Here is a 22385-nt window from a genome sequence, read left to right as displayed (position 1 = left end):
AGTTGTATTACAAAATGAATTACGTAACAAGCTACTTTCTACAGACCATTCGGTGAAGGTCACTTTCTACATACCCATTTCTATTTGTCTTCTTTACGGTTTCGAGGAAGCGTCACGCGTTGCCGCCGCATTTCGTCTTCTCGAGTGCGCTCGGTCAGCTGCGCGCTGCGTGCAGCGAATACAATACATATTTAAATATGCGATGCTATACATATTTATCATTGATGAAAAAAGTAGCCCATCGAGCACAGCGATACGTCATACTTGTCAATAAACAAATTCATCGTCGCCCAATTTTTCGAAAGTATACCCAATGCTATATTGTAATTGAAAAAATTTATAGAATAGTTAACAATTCAAACATTGAAGTACATAAATTCATAAAAAAATTTAATAGAAAATGAAAGAAAAATTAATAAAGGTTCATTGTAATTGTATGCGGTGCAATAATTATGGCACATCCATTGTTGATGAATCAACAGAAGACAAATCACGACTACACATTTCGTAAGCATGTACCCGATTTTAAGTAAAATATCATTAAAAAAATACGAAACAGTCATAAAAACTCCAAACGTACATATAAAAATTAAAGTTATTGAGTTTATTAGTTTTTATAATCCTCTATAGTGACCCGATTAAAAAAAGACACCTATTTTTTGCTGATCATGAAATCTAGACTTCAGAAAGTTCAGTAACTTGAATATGTGTTATTATTTTTTAGTTATATTCACTCAAATTTCTAAATAATCAACTTTGATTTCTGATATTATGTTGGATCTAAATATGAAGTAACTGTGTAAATTAGAAAAAATAATTTAAGTGAGCTGTTCAATATTAAAAATAACCGTATGTTTGTTAAATTAAAGTAAACACACCTTTTTGCTATTATTCACTGCATATTCATGTTCTTGTTAATTTCCGTTTAATTTATTTATTTTTACAATAAATTAAAATTGCTTATTTATTATTTATCTTTTCATACCGATCCTAAGTAACTAATTCAATAAATACTGTAATAAATATAAAATTTAAAGAATTCAATTTTACCGCGTATTCGTACGTACAGAGGAATCCCAGCAGGTAGCGGTAACTTCGTAATATTGGTTATGGCGTTCATTCTCGATCTTGAGTTCGACTACGACGCTTTCTTGGTATCGCTGCATCGAGATTGTCGTGTGTTTTGAACACACACATGATATGAATGCACGTGGGATTAGTTTTATTTTGTAGTTTTTAATAATTCTTTTTAATATGTAAAAATATGTTCATCTCTAATTAGTTTCGTAAACTAATGAACTGGTGATCTGTGATAACCTTTAAGTTTACTACTACATTTAACGAAATGCAGTTAAAAGAAAATCGGAAAATCAAACCGAATAAAATGTCTTCAATTAAGAGCGATGACTTAATTCTGAAGAGGAAAGGTGGTGGGAGTATTATTGATCATCGACCACTTTTTTCTAACGATGGAGAGTAAGTTTTTCCAAATATTGTCAGAGGACTATTAGTATTTTCAACTTATCATTGCATATTCTTTGCAAATAACAGAACGCTGTATGTGGTTTGGAAGCAAGTCATCAAAGCATACAGCGCAACCACTGGTGACTTTGTCAAAGAATTGGAACCAGCTCACCATAAAATAGTTAATATCGTTATTTCACCTGAAAATCCTGATACCTTAATTGGTTGCACAGATAATGCAGAACTTGTTCATTGGAATTGTCACAATGGTCTTATAACATCTAAAACGGTATATAATTGTTACATGTACTTGCTTCAATCCTAATTGCATTATTTTTCAATAAAAATTAATAAATTACTGATCATTATTTTTACAGAAACTTGGATTTCCTAAAAGTTCTAAAATCAAACTTAGATCTTTTCATATAATGTATTACAAAACATTTCAGAATAAAGACATGTGCAATGGTGTAATTAGTTCTGTCAAAGTAAAAGGAGATAATGTAACTTTACGACTTGAATTGTTCGATTTAAAGCTTGGAACTAGGATCCTAAACAAAGAAATAGAGTAAGTTTGATATAATTTGTTTGTTTTGTATCATGTAGTCAGTTAATGATATATGTTTAAAAATGTTAACAAAAATATTGTGTAGGAATTTTAGTAAAGAATATTACATTGATATAATTGGCAATTATGGAAATAATCTCATAGCTATTGCACAAGAAACATTTTTGTACATATTAAGTCCTACTCATGCTTTAAAGTTTAATCGGTAAGTAGATTTATATTAATGCACATTGAATTATGTTAGTTCGGATGAAAATTATAATGCTTTAATTTTGAAATAAATAGTCACAAAACAGGAAGGAAAGTTACATGTGTATCAGGTCACCCTGAAGAGGAATGTGTAGCAATAGGAGATGTGAGTGGTAGAGTGGTTGTTTTGAAAGATATCTTACAAACTAATACAGTTAGAGCTGTATATCATTGGCATACTTTAGCTGTCACTGAAATTGCATTCAGTAAATCTGGTAAATTTATTATTTGATTTGTATCTTTGGATAATTAATAACATAGTAATGTGCATTATTTATTTATAGGTGGTCATATGTACACTGGAGGTGGGGAATGCGTTCTTGTAAAATGGTTAGTATCGAATCCTCAAAATAAGTCCTTTCTTCCTCGACTACCAGCTCCCATAAGATATCTTACAGTTGCACCAGAAAATATTTATGTAGCAGTTTCAACTTTAGATAATGGTGAGTTACTTTAATAATTGTTAATTTTTGAGATTCAACTTTGTTACAAAAACTAATTTTATTTTATATTTTATTTGACACCACAGGTATTATTATAGTAAATCCTCAAAGGAAATTGACAGCAGTAATACAGAACTTCACATGGGGTGTAGCTAGCTCTCCGAAAAGTTTATTCCCAGCAGGTTTGACTGTAGATCCTCGAACAAATAGTCTAGTGCTTAATAGTCGAACTGGTCATGTACAATTTTTTAATCCTCGCACAAAAAGCTTATTGTATAATGTAAGTTATTCATATAGTTACTGCAATTTTTAGTATCAATTTTTATCACTATAAGTGGATAGAACATGGTTTTTATATTAAATTTAATTATTTTTAGGTAAATATAACTGCTCAAAACATACTAACGCAAGAAAGGGACGCAATTATTGTAAATACTGAGGTTACTAGAGTAGCAATAAGTTCTGATGGAGTATTTATGGCAACAATGGAAGAACGGGATGATGGCGTTTCAAGTATGGAAATTAGGCTCAAATTTTGGGAGTTTCATGCAGACAAGCAGAAGTAATTAATTTAAAATCTTAATTAAAAATCCAACGTTTTATTCATTAAAAATATAATTTTTTGTTTATCAGCTTTGTTTTAAATACATCAATTGAACTTCCACATGAAAATGGAGTGAATGCGTTAAAATTTAAGCCAAAAACATCGTTAGGTGATGAAGAACAGTTTGTCGTAACTGTTGGCAAAGATAAAAAATTCAAAATGTGGCAGTTAATACATGGTTCAACGAGTGAAGGTTCATTCATTTTTCTTTTCTTTTAAATAAATTTAAGCTTTATTTTACCTAACAAGCTATAGCATGATTTGTTCTTTGTAGGTATAAAGAGGCACTGGAAATGCTACAGTGTTGGATACTATGCATATCAATCAGCTTTAGATGCAGAATTTTCTGTTGATGGCTCACTCATAGGAGTAGGATTTGGTTCTACGTTGACTTTATGGTCTACCGAAAACAGCGTCCTGAAAAGTTGTTTAAGTCATAGTCATTACCCCCATCCTATAACGTAATACCCCAATATTTATTCTTTTGTCCTTATAAGCTGGTTGTAGTGTACTAAACTAAGATTTTACATTTCAGTCGAATTGAATTTGGAAAGCAGTCAAACGAGTGTATCCATCTAGTTGTTGCTGCTTCATCTGAACACATGGCAATTTGGGATCTTTTGTCATTATCAATGAAATGGAGTGTACCTATAAATTTAACTATACTAACTTCTGATCCTTTATCTGACTACATGGCAGCATTTACTGCTGATAGCACGCGTAAGTTTATTTTATCGATCAAAATAAAGACATTTCGTGATAATTGATCATTTCTAGTGTTTGTATTTACACCGGCAAGTCACGAACCTGTATATATTAGAAAGAACTTAGTCGAGAAAGATACGACGGTATTGGCAGCTTGTTTTTCGGCCAATTATCTTAACAATGAGGAAGAAACAGTGATGTGGCAGAGGAAATCTCAATTGTTCTTTTTAGATTCAGAACAAGAACTTTTGACTCTGGAATCCAAATCAGAATCCAGTAAAGCTCTGGAAAATTTATCGGCTAGTCGTAACTTACCATTGACAGCATTCAATCGTCTTGTAGCTGCTGAGAGAATAACGAACGTTGAAAAAACATCTGTTGTGCATGATTACATCAAGGGAATTAGCAAGAATGCCGTTGAAGAAGTAAGTAGTAATGTAAATTGTTTACATATTAACATTTATTATTATTTTTTTAACTGAACACGAGATACAGAAACTCGCGATAGTTTAAGGATACTTTTATAACAAAATCTTACATAAATAATAACAATATCAAGGAAATATGAAATCAAGAAAATATGATACATTTTACGTGTATCAGTGATTAATAGTCATTTTTACAATAATTCATTGTATAGCTGTAATTTATGAAAACTGAATAGCATCAGTCAAGTATTAGATTCAATTGGGAAAGATAATAATAATAACGAAGATATTGACTTAATTGTAATAGCATGAATTAGTCTTTATCGTAAGTTTCTCAACTTTAATTATGGTTTTAAAATAACATCGCAAGGATGGTCGTCAAGCGTTTTTCATAAATTTCACAATTAATTAAAAGTGATATAGCAAGTACTCGGTAGACGAGCAAATAAAAAATCCAATAAGCACGCAATTTACTAGCGGTCAAAAGAGCGAGTAAAAGGCAGAGAACAAGTAGCAGTGAAATGTCAGCTGGCGGGTACGGAGAAAATAAAATTAGCTAGTATTGTATCGGCTGGGATAGAGCTTGCCAAGTAGCGAGGCAAGTGCCTCTACGATGACAGGCTGGCGCAGTCTTAAGTTTGCTTGAGTCCTGAGACGTCGCTGCGTGCTGGCTTAGCTACACTGACAGTACTGTCAGTGCTTGCGACCGATTCGATAGTTGCGACAGCGACGTACCAAGTCGAACTTGCGATAGCGCAAGCAGTGCCATTGTGGTATCTGCCGCATGTTCTCGATCGCCTGCAATGTTGAATATATCCCAGAATAATTTTTTCTATTCGAAGCTATGATCCAGCGTAATATTGATTTTTTTGGAATTCCTTTTTCGAGAAAAAATAATTCCGGTGTTCTATTAATTTTTAATTTAAAATAACTTTTAACTTTTAATTAAAGTACGAACTTTAATGATTATAAAGTAAAAACATTGAGTGCACATTACACAGAAAAATGTGGGTCAATCGGTACTTAAAAGTGTGTCAATACGACAGTTAAAAAAGGGGAGATCTTTGCAAATCAAGAGGCCTTCGAACGTCATCTTCATCAGCCGCGTAAAAGTCCCTCCGGCAATGATATTTTTCATGGAATCCGAACTTGAAAGCCTCGAAGTCCAACTCTGAATAATTAATAATACATCCTTCCTTACGAATTTTCCGCCGATATTCATTGGTCGTACAACGATGGCGCACAACCATTCGAAAGGCTAGCAGGCGAGGCTCGAAATAAAGCTGCAACGGTGTATCGCCTATCCGACGCTTTTGAATTCTATCGTGCCTGACGCCCGCGCTCTCGCTTGCGAAAAGATTGCTATTCACGGCAGAGCTCTTGTACGTTCGTTCGCTTGGAGGCTCGCTGTATCACTGGCGAGCGCGTAAAAAACCGGCGCGCGGGCAACACGAGATAAATTTTATCGCGCGCGATGCAGAAATAGACGCATTTTGTATGTGCCTTTTGCGACAGATAATAGCTCCAAGCTCCTCAAAAGTTTAATAGAGAGCGGCCACGTGGACGAGCTGGTATATTCAGATGATGGCAATACGTGAAAACAAAATTAATTACATTCGCGATGGACTTTAGTTTTCATCTGCATTTTATAAGCTGCGACCAGTGAGTGTCGGCAGTAGGTTGTCGGGTGTCGCACGCTACATCCCATTTTCTCCGGCCTAATACCCACGCAAACTCGCGCGTAAAGTGGACGTGTCAAAGCCCCTGAAGCGCCGATGGTTATCTCACACGCGCTGTTCCCTAATTATTTTGTTTGCGCGCATGCGACAACGTTTCGGCGCTAACACCTAACGCTGATCTGCATCTGCATTGCCAAATTGATTCGGAGGCTCTCGCCCGATGAACATACCGCGAGGCTTTGCGATCGCAGAAATCTCGCGCAAAGCGATTCGGACGAAAGTCTTTGCTGTATTACGTGGCAGCTGAGGCAGACTCAGGAGTCCGAGAATCTCACGGTGACCCGGTTTCAGCGAGAGACAGATTACCATTGTCGCGCGACTCTGCAAGACGCATGCAAACGATTGCATCGCAAACGAAGGTCGATGGCCTCTTTATTAGCTGCATCCTTTTGTAGACGCGGTCGCGTTGATTTGGAGTGCTTTTGATGTGTGCCGCGGGCGTCGCGCGATAATTTTGCCGACAGAGAAAAGCGCCGTCTTCGTTTCGCGTTAACTATGAGCAATTTATGTAGTCCGCTTTCGACGTGTCGATTTGCTAGAAAATAGATCTGTAAACGGCATAACTCATGCGAATAACATAGTTTAACGACATTACTGGCTTTTCACTTTGAAGGAACATTGGCTTTCGACCCTACAAGCTAGTTAGTTTTGATTGTTTCGTTGCGCGAAATAGCAAGTCGCGTGCTAAGTGAGCGACAATCAAGCGAAAATCGGTGAAATTCACCTCGGTAATGCTGTGATTCTCAATGAGCCACCGTCCACCCAGCCGTCTAGCTATGCAACCGATCAGTCACTGGTAAATACTCGAACTCACCGCTTCCGGATCGCCAGCAGGAAATGCCTGACAACCGCTCGCGATGAACAGCAAGCAGACGAAGCACACGAGCAGGCCCAATTTGGCGAACTTCATTCCGCAACTTCAGCTCAGATATGCGTATTTCTGTAGATGCGATCTTCACTCGTCGGCGAGGAGGGCGAGAACCCGTTTTATTTTTGCGTCCCGTTTGCTAACTGGGCATCAACTGACTTTACGTGCCGGCGCGTTATCATCTAATATACGAGAGTCGCGAATAGAGCGAGTTGCATCGCTGCGCACCGCGCAGCTTCCCTCCCTTCCACTTGTCGACCACCCCGTGAAACGCAATTCTCATCACTTGTTCCCCTCAGTGCGAGTATACAATACAGGCCAGCGTACAAATTGTAAAAAGGATGGCATATTGCGCGCTCTGACGAATTTACTTTTGTATTGCCAAAGTGAGAGAGAGAGAGAGAGAGAGAGAGAGAGAGAGAGAGAGAGAGAGAGAGATGTCGACCTAGTTTTAGCAATAATTTCATTATTTCCACCAGTCTCCCGCGCGCCGTCTAACTAGAACTTTCTCGTTGCGATTTAACCTACTATACTTATGAGTGTCTTCCGGGTATGTTTCGAAGCGGACTTTTATTTGATTTCGTTTTTCTGAGTTGAAGTTTCAGAAAATACGAAATACGTAAACAATTATCGTTGAGTTATCCCGGAGAATTTTGGCGAATTGCTGAAATTTTCCATAAAAATACTTAAATTTTTCAAACAAATTCGATTTTCTTTTAAAACTTTTTTCGAAAATTGGATCATTAAAATAAATTGTTTTTTTTCCAAAATATCACGTAATTTCGGAATAATTTATTTTAATACAACTAACTATTGTTTCAGTTGCTGAGTGTACCAGCACATACACTACCGCCTATGAGGATGCTGTGCATGCCGTTTATTCTTTCGCTGATGGGTACTTCGGGCAAAGTAACCAAGGATACACCAACCAAGTAAGTTTCCAATCGCTGTTTTTCTGTTATTTGTTATCATCTGTCAAAATGTTCACTGTGATTTGTAAATTTAGAAAAACGATCAAAGTCAATGAGGACCAATCGGATAGCGAAGACGAACACTATAACATTAAAACAATTCTTACTGGTAAAGAAAAGAATTTGAATAACGAGAAGGAGACAAAAGACAAGTCGACGAAACTGATCGATTTAGATTGGAGTTTCTTATCGGCTATACTGCCAAGCGACGAGTCCGTCAGTTAGTAGCGTTGACACTGAAAGAATATTTTTATAACTTGTTGGACTTGTATGATAGAATCAATTTTATACTACAAGCATTGAAATACAATCTATTTCCCCATATATTTACATTGTATAGTGATATAAATAATACATTTACTGTGACAATGAAAATTGAAATAAAATATCTTACGACTTTTAAAAAACGTCATTTTTGAACATATTTTATCATCCTCTTTTTTCCCCCAAAATTTATTGCAGCGATTCTGTAATCAACATTTCATTAAATATGTTGACGATATTTAGGAAAACAGGTATAAACCAATTCTTGAAAAATGTGAGATATATTAAGTTCTTCGTTTTTGACACAATTGCACATTTTTTTCACATTGAAATATTCGTTATGATTTTATTGTCGTGAGGAAAATATATTTAGAAAAAAATTAATTTGTTTAATAATATTTTTTTAAACTGGATGAAAAAATTCAATAATGGATCATCGCTACATAGCCTTTCACTTTACATGATCTTCCATAGAAACACGGATATTATCGTAAATTTAAAAATTTTGGTTAAAGTTGTTATGCATGAGACAATGTCGATAAAAATTGGTACATGGTAGAGTCGAACAAAAATATCTCAAAAAAAAAAACATTTTTCAAATAACCCACGGATAGATATAGCAACCACAAAATCTCAGATAATGTCACATATAAGCACAACAGTGATATAGTCAATATATTGATCCACACTTATTAAATGATCTGAACAATAGAATAGAATTCACTCAATAATTTTGGAAATATTTTACAAAGATGATGTAAAACAGTATAAGTCATTCGTCGGCTTGACAGGGTTCCACGTTGTTAGAAATAATCGTCAGTCTCTTAGGTAATATCATCAATCCTGTCCGCAAATATTTTGTCCTCATCGTAGATTTGCATGGCAAATAAATTATCTTCACGCAACATTATCTTTTTGTATGACACTTCTTCGCCGAATTGATTAATGATCGGCATATCCACATTCCTTCTTGATATTCCTTGAGAACACTTCAAAGTTGGCTTTTCAATTTCAGGATCGTATTCTTTCAGCACCTCGCTAAATTGCTCATGGTAGATTTGAATTGCTTTGTGAATCACTCTTTCGTATTTATGCTAGTTATGCTGAGATAGATAAACATTGCACGATTGAATGAATTAGACGCTATTGCTACTCCATTTAAAACGTTTTAAAAGAGACTACACGAAGAAATTTACCACTGATTACAAATGCTACCATATTCTTTGTACTCTACTCTAGTGCAAACCATTTTTCGACTGGATCGGCACACCTCGCTGCTCGAAATACTCAACAGCCTCTTCAACTACATCGTTGATCCTCGCCGCGAACAGTTTATCCTCCTCGTAGATTTGCATCACAAATGAATTATCTTGGCGGAACACCAGCCTTTTGTATCGTTCCTCTTCATCGTACTTATCAATAGTCGACTGGCTCACCCAGATGACTGGGTAGTATATAATAGCGCACAATAAGGCCGTTGTCCTAAGTTGTTCGTATTCTTCCAGTACGTCATCCAAACTTGGTTTCTCGATTTCAGGGTCGTTTTGTTCTAGCACCTTGCAAAACTGCGCGTGATAAGCTTCGATCGCTTCGCCTATCACACTCTCGCGAAATTGGCGATTGGTGCTGAGGTAAGCAAGCAGTAGTAAATCGTAGGTCGGCGGTCCGTAGCGAGTCAGTTGGAAATCCACGAGGATGCATTTAGTCGGATCACAGGCATGAAACAGATAGTTGTTGGACCAGGCGTCGCCGTGCTCGAGAACTTTCGGCAACCTCGTCGACAGCTGGTTCTGGTCGTACATTTGATCGAAACCTTTGCGGAATCCCGCGCTGATGCGTCGACTGTCGCGACCCAACCTCTCGGCTACTCTTTCAGCGAGATCGGTGAACAGCTGCAGTCGTTTTTCTGCGATCATGATGTCATTGAAAATCGGTTCCACGCAGCTTTTCGGATAGGCTTGGTTAAGCGGCTTAGCTAATTGCTTCTCGGCGACGAGCGAAGCCGCGTGGAGACGAGCTTGCGCTCTGAAAGCCGCCTTCAATTGCTCCTTGCTCAGCATTTTCGTATCGGACATGGCGTAATTGCGGAGTCGCATGTCCTCGAGCACGACTAACTTGTCACTGGCGAAAAAACACTTGGGGGACCAGTCGTCCGTGGAAGGGCAAGCTTTCTTCAAAACCGGGAGAACGTCGTTGAAATAAGACGCTTCTTGATTAAACAAATCGCGTTCGCGTATAAATTGTAATTGTTCTTCCGTCAACGTTGGCAAACTCTTGACGAAAAGTCGAAGAATTTCAGATTGGTTGCTGCCGTGACGCTTGACCGTGATTTCGAGATTTTGATGTATACCCAAAAATCCGACCTTGTCCTCGCTGTATATCTCGACGTGGTAGTTTATCACTTGCACTGACTGACCGTCGAAAGCCCGATGGGCAATCGTTTCGATCTCTTGTCGACTAAATGTGTCGACCTTCATTCTCAGCACGTAAATATATTTTATTCTTTATTTAATCTTAATACGTGTTAATTGTTGCAATTAAGAACTATCTAAAGGTGCACTTTTAGAGAGTGACTGTCGGTTTGAAGTTCGATTGGTGACTGTAATCTCCAAGAAAGGTGTCTCGTGCTTTTTAAGCGAATTACTATGCGATAATTTGAAGTCGCGCGCATTCGCATAAGTGAGTACCAAGTGTTCGTTTAACGTATTACAGATGATCAGTCGTTGCTTGTTATTTGGTGCGTTAAGAAAACCAGCGATAGCAGATAAGCTTTAAAAGATAAAAGTTGCCAGTAAAATAACACAATTCTTAATATATTGTTTAAAGCGGGCGCAGTTATTGGCAGCGAAAATCCTGCATGAATAAAATGCTCGATACGTATTTTTTAACCCAGTACTTAAATTTACTGTCTCTAAAGAAGACAAACGCTATGCTGCATTTAATTGGCAATCGAAGCGATCACTATATTTTACTAATATCTTATGTGGTATTGAGATTTTTCAAAAGTACTTTTTTTTTAAGCACTACCTAATTATTTTCTAATTAAATGTCTTTCATGACTATCATCATTTCGTTACGTCAATGAGTACGTAAAATCTTAGCCAACATTACGTCATATACAAGTTTAGAATACTACAACTTTTATGAGTTTTTGAGTAAACAGCAATTTACTCTTCAATTTGATCTGCATCCTTCAATATCTTTGCTTCCTAACTTGTGACTTATAGCAATCATTCTATTACTTTTTTTTTTAATTGGTATCTATCTGCTTAACTATATTAAAATTTTATTCTTGTCTCTTATTTTTAGTAACTTGATTTGAATACGAAATTACTTTTCGATCTCTCGCTGATTAAATGTGTCCGTCTTACTAATCATTCTAATCACCGTTCATCAGGTTATCTAATTATTCTTATCTATATACATATATATCTATGTCTTATAACTTAACTCTCATCGTTACTCGATGATTTTGTAATATTTTTGCAGATCTGACGTAAAAAACACTATCAGATTCATTGGCAAAATGCTTCATTTTTCAATCATTTTTATTCTTTTTTATTAATTTCGATATTCATAATCTAAGCGCATAAGAAATAATAAGACAATTTCATGAATCTCTTAAAATAATGAATTTCTTTCCAAATTGAGGAATACTTTAAGTAAATACTGTTAGGTAAACTTGAAGGTGTCTAATCAAATAGACATATTTGCGCAGACTCGACTGACGGGAATATCGTCATGCTAACTAAACTACATTTAGTCCGACAGAAATTATAAAAACTTAATGAAGTAATTGTTAATGATTTGAAAACTAAACTAACAAAGTAAAACGTAGAGAGCATTGAGAATAGAATATAAAAGATCTCTGAAGCTAATTAAAACTTTGTTAATTTAAAATAATGCAAGTAAAGCATTTTTCGTTCAAAGATATTTTTTGAAATAAATTTCAAATCAGTTTGACACTAAAAAATTGGTTTTTTCTCTTACTCAATGAACTTTCGATCAGTTTTTGAAGCATTTATTTGAAGATAACCCGTACATCCACAGATTCTAATGCAGATCATTGTTCATTTCGATCGGTACATCTCGTTGTTCGAAATACTCAACAGTCTCTATGATGACTTCGTTCATTTTTTCAGCGAATATTTCGTCTTCGTCGTAGATTTGCATGACGAATGAATTATCTTGGCGGAACATCAGCCTTTTATATCGTTCCTCTTCATCGTACTTATCAATAGTCGACTGGCCCACCCAGATGACTGGGTAGTACATAACAGCGCACAATAAGGCAGTTGTCCTAAGTTGTTCGTATTCTTCCAGTACGTCATCTAAACTTGGCCTCTCAATTTCAGGGTTGTTTTGTTCCAGCACCTTGCAAAATTGCGCGTGATAGGCTTCGATCGCTTCGCCTATGACTTTCTCGCGAGTTTGGCGATTCGTGCTGAGATATGCGAGCAGTAGCAAGTCGTAGGTCGGCGGTCCGTAGCGAGTCAGTTGGAAATCCACGAGGACGCATTTAGGCGGATCACTCTCATCGAACAGGTAGTTGTTGGGCCAGGCGTCGCCGTGCTCGAGAACTTTCGGTAACCTCGTCGACAGCTGGTTCTGGTCGTACATTTGATCGAAACCTTTGCGGAATCCCGCGCTGATGCGTCGACCGTCGCGACCCAACCTCTCGGCCACTCTTTCAGCGAGATCGGTGTACAGCTGGAGCCGCTTGGACTCGAGCATGCCGTCGTTGAAAATCGCTTCTCCGCAGCTTTTCGGATAGGCTTGGTTGAGCGGCTTAGCCAATTGCTTCTCGGCGACGAGCGAGGCCGCGTGGAGACGAGCTTGCGCTCTGAAAGCCGCCTTCAATTGCTCCTCGCTCAGCATTTTCGTGTCGGACATGGCGTAATTGCGGAGACGCATGTCCTCGAGCACGACCAACTTGTCGGTGGCGAGAAAACACCGGGGGGACCAGTCGTCCGTGGAAGGGCAAGCTTTCTTCAAAACCGGCAGAACGTCGTTGAAATAGGACGCTTCTTGACCGAACAGATCGCGCTCGCGTATAAACTTCAATTGCTCTTCCGTCAACGTTGGCAAACTCTTGACGAAAAATCGAAGAATTTCAGATTGGTTGCTGCCGCGACGCTTGACCGTGATTTCGAGATTCTGATGAGTGCCCAAAAATCCGACCTTGTCCTTGCTGTATCTGTTCAAGCGATAGTTCAACGCTCGCGCTTCCTCACCGGGAAAAGCTCGATCAACGATCTTTTCGATCTCTTGCTGATTAAATGTGTCCGTCTTCATTGTTAACGGCTAACGGCGATTCCACGCGAGTACGGAGCACAACTTTTTTCCTGACGTTGCAAGATTGAACGTAAGCAATCGGCTTGCCGCTCGGCTGCTGACTGTTCTTTCCGAGCGAGATGCCGCGCACTTTTCAACAACGAGTCGCTTAAATGTGTCGGTGCACGAAGCCCGTGTAGCACGCTGCACGCCGGCGAACGTTCGCTTGCCTAGAATAAGAGCGTACAAGGTTGCTGTATCAATCCGCGCGCGAGGAAAATCACTTTTCAAATGGACGAATCTCAAGTGGAGTTGAAGATCGCTGCTGCTATATTCAACTTATAATTGATCGCCAGTAAAACAACACACAGCTTTCAAATAATGTTTTGATCTATGCAAATGAAGGCTGAATTCCAGTGTACGCAATTGAACGCGCTCATACCCAAGCATAAATTACGTAACTTCTTTCAGTTATTTTTCCCGTGAGATAATTCCTGTGAAATTATTGCCGTTTGCGGAGTTCGAAAAATTATAGCAAATTGCAGTCTACGAATTCCGAAATGTACGAGTCATTTTGAAGAAAAATACCTCACGAGATCTTAATCGCTGGCTCGAGCAGGCGCGACATTATGCGAGCAAGCATGAGTTTTTAAAATGTTACAGTGATTAATGATGCCTCATCAATCAATGTTTCAAATCAAAAGAAATAAATAAAAACAATATTAGCTTTTTTCTACTTGGCTGTGAAAAAAACTACTGCAAAAAACAATTTTTTTTTCTTACATTGTGCTAATGATTTCTGTTGCGTAATCTTCCAAGACGAGCTGCAATGATGCTCGTCAACAAGAGAAGAAGCTGTTAACGCGCGATAATATACGGCGCGGCTGTGAAAGTAACGAGCAATTTGCGACTGGCTCTCAATCGCGAATGATACAGTTTTGTCGACTTGCTCCGAGGAATATTTACATGTCTATCTCGACACTGGCGAGAGTGGATATCTTTCACTCGCGATTATACGTCTACTATGCGATTGCTCATATTGTCGCCGTTTTCGTTTCAAGGTTCACCTGACGTCACGATCGCATTATACTTCCGCCTAATTCGTATTTAATTATTCGCCAGGCTCTCGGCCGCAATTAATCTGACTTTGTTATTATAATTTGAGAGACTTCGTGTTTTTATATTTTCGAGTAAATCATAGACTTCGGCAACCAATTTCAAACTTTTGCAACCATTGACAAATGGCATGTCACGCCATTAAATATCGTGTAAAACTCATCACACATCCGGACTATCATTGCAGTGCAACATTTTTAAGTACTATTTACCTTTCAATTGTTTTCATATCTCAATGTTTTTGTTATCATTGCAAGTGATAGTTAAAAAATACATTGCATGGTTCCATAAAATTCATCAGTGATTATAAGGTTTACACACGAGTTAATTTTACATGTAATTTGTATGTATGCCATGAATGCGGAAGTATGTTTTCTTTATTCTACAATGATAGTATCATTGCAGCTCTAATAGTCTAAATTAAATGACTACACTAGATGATCATTTATACTTTGATGGTTACTAAAGATCAGTTATTTTTGTGAACGAATGATGTTTATTTATTTCTTTTATTATTTAAAAATATTCACAACTAAAAGTCCTTGACACCGTATCAATTAATAGAGAACAAAAGTGAAATATTCAACGTAGAGATTAAATACACTTTTCTACAATATTACACTTTTCGAAATCACGTTATGTATATAAACTATTGACAAGTTTCATCATTCTTCGGCGGCGGTGATTTTCTCACAGCTTTCCACAAAATCCAAAACTGCTTCGGTGATCCTCCTTGCGTATTCCTCATCCTGATCCATCAGCTCTAAAACACATGCGTTGTTCCGTCTGAACACGAAATTCTGATAAAGCGCAGCTGGATCATCCTTGTACTTAGCGAATACATCATAACTGAGCATTATACTCGGTAGGTACATAACAGCAAGGAACAAAGCGGAATGTTTGGCCTGTTTGTACTCGTCGATTAACTCGTCGTACGTTGGTCTGTCGATCGACGGTTCGCACTTGCTCAGCGTCTCGCACAACTCCTCCCAATAAGCCTTTACCACTGTCTTCTCGTTCTTGTCGCGAGCGTCGCGGTAAGTGCTGAGGCAAATTAGTTCCGCCACGTCGAACATCCGCGGTGCGTATCTCGTCATCTGATAATCGACCAGCAGACACTTGGCTGGTTGTCCGTCCTTTATCATGACGTTATTCGACCAGGCGTCGCCGTGGCAAACCACGCGATGCTTGGCATGGCCAGTCACGAAGTCGAAAGCTCGATGTATCATCGGTACGGTGTTCTTGCAGCTGCGATTCGTGCGTTTGCTCACCTCGACGATCAGCGACTCCAGCAGAGCATTACCGTGATCGCGAATCTGCGGATGGAATATCTGCTCGGCGCAGGCTTGCGGATAAAGCTCGTTGAGCGCTTGTCCGAGTCTCCTCTCGGCGATCATCGAAGCGGCGTGCATACGCGCCATCGCCGCGGCTGCCGACCTCAGCTGCTCGGTCGACAGAATCTTCGAATCGCGCATGAAGTAGCCTCGGTCGCGCACGTCTTCGAGCACGACCAAATCCTCGTTAGCCAGGTAACATCGGGGCGCCCATGCTTCCGTGTGGCTAGCCGAGGTGGCTTCCAGCAACCGTGGCATCAGTTTCGTAAAAAATTCAGCCTCTTGATTGAAAACTCGACGCTGCTTTACAAACTCCACCTGCGCCTGCGAGTCTCGGGGCACCAATTTCACGAAGAAATTCAGCGTCCTCGTCTCACCGCTGCCTTCGTCTTCCACGGTGATCTTGAGTCTCTGGTGACTGCCGAGGAAACCGACTTTACTCTTGGAGTAAGCTTCCAGCTCGTGTTTTACCAGTCGCAGAGTGCCGTCCGTTTCGCACGCGCGAATCGCGATGGATTTCGCCTGCTCGGCATCGATCGCACTGCTCGTCGACGACATTGCCGTTGGTACGCTTGTTTTGCTGTGCACTTTCGCCGCCGCGCGCCACGGGGACACTCGTCCTGACGAGCGACCTCAGCGAGACATGTACTTGGCGGATAAGTTGACGATTAGCTGCCCACCGGCTTCACAAATTGTTATAAGCTGCTGGACGCAAGTGTGCGTCTGTCCGATAAGCGATTCAGCGCAATGATCGATTGTTTACTTTCGATCGCAATGGAGCGTCTGGTTCACGCCCAAGATGAAAAGAGTGGGACAAAGAAATAGAGTATACGGAGTCGCGCTCTCGATTGACCGTGATCGACGTCTTTTCCGCTTATTGCTCGAACCGGATTTCAGAAAGCCGCGTTATCTTTGCGGTCACGCACGGAATTCGTACGCGTAATTGCTCTTTTTTCACATCTCGTAACAATTTCATTGCTACATAGTAAGAAATTTCACTTTTTCTTTGCAACGACGATTTTCATCTCTACGCTCTTTTTTTGTTACCTAATATCTCGAAATTGGAAGTTTTTTCAGTTTCACCAACTTCATTCTCAATTCGTTTTGGAGCAAACAATTACTATTGGAATAACAAATTCTTATATCGAGTAATGATCACGACTCAAAACAGTTAATTTTCGAATAAGAATTCATGCGAATATTTGAGTACTCCCATGGTGATAACTTTTTTTTTAGAAAATTTTCTTAACTAAAGCTTATTTTAAATAAAAATCGTACACTAAAATATATCATATAAGGTAAATGACATAGAATATAACTTGCAGTATGAGAAATTGAATGAAAATTAATTTTTCAGATTGATTTGAAAGATACAATAAAATTTTAATTGATTTTTTGGATTGTACAGTCGTCATGAGAAAAAAAATTTATTTTAAGGAATTGAGAATAAAAGCAGAGACAATTTTAATACTTTATTTGTATTGTGTTATAAAAATCATAACGCTGACAATATTATTATAAAATAGCACATGTATACTACGCTAGCGTCAGTTACTTGTAAAAGGCCAGTGCGATTTGTTTTGAGGGGCGCAAGCACACTCATTTTATGCATTGAGATGTGAAGATTATGTTACAGAAAAAAGTACAAAACTTATCATACATTAATTGCACAAAAGTCTTATAAATTAATGTTTTTAAGATAATCTATCATTTATTATATTACTTATATACTAATAGTTTTTTTGAACCACGAATTTATTATGTGTATTCACAAAATAATATTTATACTTCAACAATTTTCATGCGTGTCATTAGAAAATCCTAAGTTAATTTTCATGACGTTCAAAATAATTGAGATTTTCAGAAGTTAGTAATTATTCATCATGTTAATAATTTTTTATCGATAACGTATACTCGTATTTTCACATATAACACCAATCTTTATTGTGAAAGTAAAACTTTATAGAGCGTTATGCACAGCTAGCAATTTACCTTAATAAAAAAGTCGATAGACTTTTAATAAAAAAGTCTATCGACTTTTTTATTAAGTGTTTTTATTTATGTTTGTACCAGGATTTTCTTTTTTCATAAATTAGAAAACGCAGTGAAATTTAAAATAAAAAAAAACACCGAAACAAAAGAAACCACGAAACGGAATACTTGATTCAATTTTTTTCCATTTGTACATGCGCAATATTTGAGCAATACACTAATATTTAAGTAATAGCGTACAAAATAAAATTTGGAGCATTTAATATCACGTGCAGATAATCACGTCCTCCCAGATGAAAAATACGATTTTAATAATCTATATTAATTGCACTTTTTTAGTAAACAGTACAATATTTGATATAAAATCAACTACGATGGGTTGCGAAACGATACAAATGAATCAATAAGATACGTTGTCAGCGCCATCGAAAAATAATACAGTGGTTCTCACGTGTTGGAAAGATATTCTTATTGAGCAAGCAGGCCCGCACTATCTTCCAAATTTTCTCACTTATCTTGCTGTGAGGAATCAAAGTATTGATCGTATACGGCATGTTTCTTGGCTTGGTTTCTTTTTTCTTTTCAATTTCTCGATATTCCTCTTCTAGGTACTGATATTTATCGACAAACGTAGGAAGATCGATGCCCAATCTTACTTTATGCTCCATAACTGGTTGCTGTGCAAGATACCGCAATTTCTGAACGAATGAACGATTTTCGCGATGTCTTTTTATTGTTACGTGTGAGAACTACGTCGTACGAAGTAAATGGAGAATGACATCTCACGTGGGCAATGTTATTGCCATGATAAGACATCTTAAACAAATGTATTTGTCATCTTAACAGAAATATCTTAAACGTTGAAAACGTTCTTTTGACGTTCTTGTCACGCAGTTACTAAGCACTTCGGATTTGTTTTTATTGCACAAATAGACGCTCTTTATTGTGATAACAAGTACTATGGATCACGAATAAGATAACATTTTTTTACAGACAAAAGATAAGATAATACGCACATTAATAATGCTAATTTTAATGTTTCCTCTTGCAAAAGGACATAACAAAGTCAACAAACGTTAATTTTCATACGTACGTAATAAAAACGAAGTTAAGCCATCTTCGTAGCAAAAGAATTGTTCGATTATTATAAGTAGTAACGTCTAATCTTATTCGCACGCTAATATTCAGTTTTATTAATAAATAATAAAAAAATTTCTTTGGTTAGCTTAAAAATTTTGAAATATACCATGCGTTAAATATTTCTATAATAGTTATTTTATAAGAGGAGGAGGATAAGCTATTTTTTTATACACTAGATAAGATATTTGTTCGGAAATATTTGCATTAAAATAATATTTAATATTTTTTATTCATAAAATGAAATACATACATTAAGAAAATGACAAAAGTAAATATAATATTTGAACTTACATAACTATAATTTCGTTTTTATTTGGTAAATTATTAATAAATTCTATACAGGGTGTCCCATTTTAAAGGAATCACCCCGAAATTTTCTACGGTTGGGGTTCTACAAAAAAATTATTCAGAGAAAAGATATTTGGGACAATGAGGGACACCTTTCCCAGAAATCGGATTTGGCCTTAAGATTTATTTTCAAAGTCATTTTTTGAATAGGAACCTATAATTTTGATCCCGGATTAGGAAAGAGCGAGAAATTTTACGTTCAGATAAGGTATTATGTGTGAGCTGCGGTTAACCCCCCCCCCCCCCCCCCCCACCCCCCACGTAAGGTCATATAGGGGTCAAATTTATTACTTTCTTCATCTATGCACAGGGATGATCGGGCAAGGGTAAGATTAATTGTAATAATCCAATAACTTGCTGGTAATATCTTGCCCCCCAAACCCAATAACTGGACGGTAATATCTTGCTGCAGCACGATATCGGCCTTGACCGTCAAAATTACCCAGGGAGACTTTTGCTCTTTCCGAATCCATGATAAAAAATGGTGGTTCTTATTAAAAAATCACTTGGTTATTTGGTTATTGGGTTATTTGAGTTTTTGGGTTATTAAAATTAATCTTACTCTTGCCCGATCATCCCTGTGCAGAGATGAAGAAAATAATAAATTTGACCTGACGCGGGGGGGGGGGGGGGGGGGGGGGTTAACGGCACCCCACACATAATACCTCATCTAAACGTAGAATTTCTCGCTCTTTCCGAATCCGGGATCAAAATTATAGGTTCCTATTCAAAAACTGACTTGACCTTCAAATGACCTTGAAAATAAATATCAAAGTCAAATTCCATTTCTGGGAAAGGTGTCTCTCATTGTCTCAAACAATTGTTATCTGAACATTTTTTTGTAGAATGCCAACCGTAGAAAATTTCGGGGTGGTTCCTTTAAAATGGGTCACCCTGTAATGTATATGTGAATTTTCATATAGTGAAGATAATCTAATATCAATGAATAATACTTTTAAAATATTCACTTAGTGTTAAAAGCTTTCGATTTAATCAAAGCTACTGAGAATCTCATAGTATAATATCATTGATTACATTTCCTTTTTCTTAATGCCCATTAGAAGAGTATTTGTTGGGTTAGTGGAACAAAAGGACACTTCCAAATAGACGAGTGAAGAAAATGCCACATTCAAAATTGAAATCCATATCCAAATCTCTAAAAATTTCTGACTTGTCAAGTGAAATTTATACATATCAAGCTTCAAAATTTCTCTGGCGTTTTTCACTGATCGGCGATGTCTGCAAGCTCATTTATTACTTTTTCAATACGATTTTTATAGGACTCGTTTCGTTTCATGTACGCGAATGTAATTTCAGTCTTATCTGTGTATAAGGCGTTACTAAACCCATCCGGTCCATTGTACAGTTCGTTAATTATTTTTTGATCCAACAAAATAAACGGCAGATAAATGCTAGCAAGAGAGGCACCAAACAATCTTAAATCTTCATAAGCCTCTATATTTTCTTCAAATGTCGGCGCAACTGCTGTATTTGTTTCGTCATTGTTTTGTATCGTCCTTTCTAATGTCAAAGAGTAAACTCTAATAAACTCTTTTTCGTGTTGTTTACGATAATTTAACGTTGTATTCAGATATAAAAGCTGCAAAACATCCAACACATTTGGAGCATATCTCATAGTTTGAAAGTCAACAAACACGCATTGTGGTTCAGGATCTGAATCATTGAACATAAGATTATTTGCCCACAGATCACCATGGCATATCACATTACGATGTATCTTAGAAGGCTTCACGACTTCGAACAATTTTTTATAAAGTTTACGTATATTCTGAGAGCTACGCTGGAACGAATCAGCCATAGCAAAAACTAAATTCATAGTGTTTTCAATCAAGACGTTTATTGTAGATTGTCTTGTCGATGTGTCGTTCGGAAAAAATTTTTCTTTCAAATTGTTCGGAAAATAGTCGTTTAAAAAAACAGGTTTCTGTAAATTACAAAAAAATTTGTAACGAAGATAAGAATAATTATTTTCAATTTTAATTATTCAACTCTATGGCTTCATAATCTCAGAATGAATATTGTTTAATTTACCATTAAATAAATTTTCTTATTATGAATAAAATGATATGAACAAATACCTTATGTAACTGAGTTAGCCGAGCTTCAGCTACAATAGAGCACGCGTGGAATCTCGCTAATGTTTCTAAAGTAGATTTTATCTGGCAGGTATTATCCAATAAATTATTTGACAATTCGAATTTATTCATTTTAAGATCTTCCATCACTAGAAATTCTTTCTTTGCTAAGTAGCAAACTGGTGACCATGCCTTATCCTTATAATTTTCCATTAACAAAGGTTTAACTTTTTGGAAGAAAACAAATTCTTCAGTGAACATACCGCATTCGTTCATAAAATCAATTTCAGTTTGTGAGTTCTGTAATATAGCTTTCACAAAAAATTTATACGTTTCGGATGATTTCTTTTCATTCGTTTTCTGAAAAATAACAATAATTCCATTGTTATTTTCTTTAATTTAAGGGTTTTATGTACTTCTATTACTACATAGTCGTTTTTTAATTAAAATTAATATTGTAATTCTACTCATTTTTAACTTGTCTCGAATTAAAAAACATATCTAATTAGATATGATAATGAAAGGAGTATTGAAATATTTCATGTATTTACCTTGATTGTTATAGTCAATTGAAGATGTGACCCCATGTGACCTAGTTTATCTTCTGAATAAGGTTTCAAGCCATAGTCCTCAACCTCAACAGTGTCATCTTTTAAAAATTCTTGTACTACTACTAGCACATCCTTCACCGTTAAACTTTCAATATTATTATCATGGTTAATCGACATGATTTCCGCGTAGAAAGAATGTTGTCCTACAAAAAAGTTCAATACAGTAATTTA

At 37.0% G+C, this 22385-nt stretch overlaps 5 protein-coding genes across 6 annotated transcripts; 1 reads left to right on the top strand and 4 right to left on the bottom strand.

The window, feature by feature from the left end:
- Window positions 1–1172: 1172 nt before the first annotated feature.
- On the top strand, window positions 1173–8274 carry LOC131671114 (WD repeat-containing protein 75). Its single transcript, XM_058947314.1, has 14 exons — window positions 1173–1476; window positions 1552–1753; window positions 1842–2032; window positions 2118–2237; window positions 2318–2496; window positions 2566–2724; window positions 2811–3004; window positions 3102–3286; window positions 3358–3521; window positions 3603–3789; window positions 3864–4048; window positions 4106–4458; window positions 7891–8000; window positions 8075–8274. The coding sequence occupies exons 1-14, from the start codon at window positions 1346–1348 to the stop codon at window positions 8262–8264; spliced, it is 2550 nt and encodes an 849-aa protein (XP_058803297.1). The 5' UTR covers window positions 1173–1345; the 3' UTR covers window positions 8265–8274.
- LOC131671115 (uncharacterized) lies at window positions 5244–14446 on the bottom strand. 2 transcript variants are annotated; one of them, XR_009302511.1, is made up of 3 exons: window positions 14361–14446; window positions 12294–13807; window positions 5244–5259 (listed from the first exon to the last, which is right to left on the bottom strand). XR_009302511.1 is itself a non-coding variant. In XM_058947315.1 (2 exons), exon 2 carries the CDS (start codon window positions 13596–13598, stop codon window positions 12357–12359), a length of 1242 nt encoding a protein of 413 aa, XP_058803298.1. In that variant the 5' UTR covers window positions 13599–13807; window positions 14361–14446; the 3' UTR covers window positions 12233–12356. The 2 variants fall into 2 exon arrangements, 1 of the variants encoding a protein (XP_058803298.1); XM_058947315.1 differs by lacking the exon at window positions 5244–5259 and having other exon boundaries at window positions 12233–13807.
- Window positions 9538–10824, bottom strand: LOC131671116 (uncharacterized). The gene has a single exon (XM_058947316.1). The coding sequence runs from the start codon at window positions 10778–10780 to the stop codon at window positions 9539–9541; it is 1242 nt and encodes a 413-aa protein (XP_058803299.1). The 5' UTR covers window positions 10781–10824; the 3' UTR covers window position 9538.
- A 779-nt stretch (window positions 14447–15225) lies between the features above and the next one.
- LOC131671124 (uncharacterized) lies at window positions 15226–16664 on the bottom strand. Its single transcript, XM_058947326.1, has one exon. It carries the CDS (start codon window positions 16583–16585, stop codon window positions 15359–15361), a length of 1227 nt encoding a protein of 408 aa, XP_058803309.1. The 5' UTR covers window positions 16586–16664; the 3' UTR covers window positions 15226–15358.
- A 4065-nt stretch (window positions 16665–20729) lies between these two features.
- LOC131671126 (uncharacterized) lies at window positions 20730–22331 on the bottom strand. The gene is made up of 3 exons (XM_058947328.1): window positions 22155–22331; window positions 21607–21903; window positions 20730–21452 (listed from the first exon to the last, which is right to left on the bottom strand). The coding sequence occupies exons 1-3, from the start codon at window positions 22329–22331 to the stop codon at window positions 20730–20732; spliced, it is 1197 nt and encodes a 398-aa protein (XP_058803311.1).
- Between the last annotated feature and the right edge of the window lie 54 nt (window positions 22332–22385).

Source organism: Phymastichus coffea, unplaced genomic scaffold (assembly GCF_024137745.1).
Source record: "Phymastichus coffea isolate CEN01 unplaced genomic scaffold, Cenicafe_Pcof_1.1 PCOF00119, whole genome shotgun sequence".
In the NCBI taxonomy this organism is placed as follows: domain Eukaryota; kingdom Metazoa; phylum Arthropoda; class Insecta; order Hymenoptera; family Eulophidae; genus Phymastichus; species Phymastichus coffea.
The sequence above is the reverse complement of the archived record's forward strand: the minus strand, read 5'-3'. Positions and strand labels throughout refer to the sequence as shown.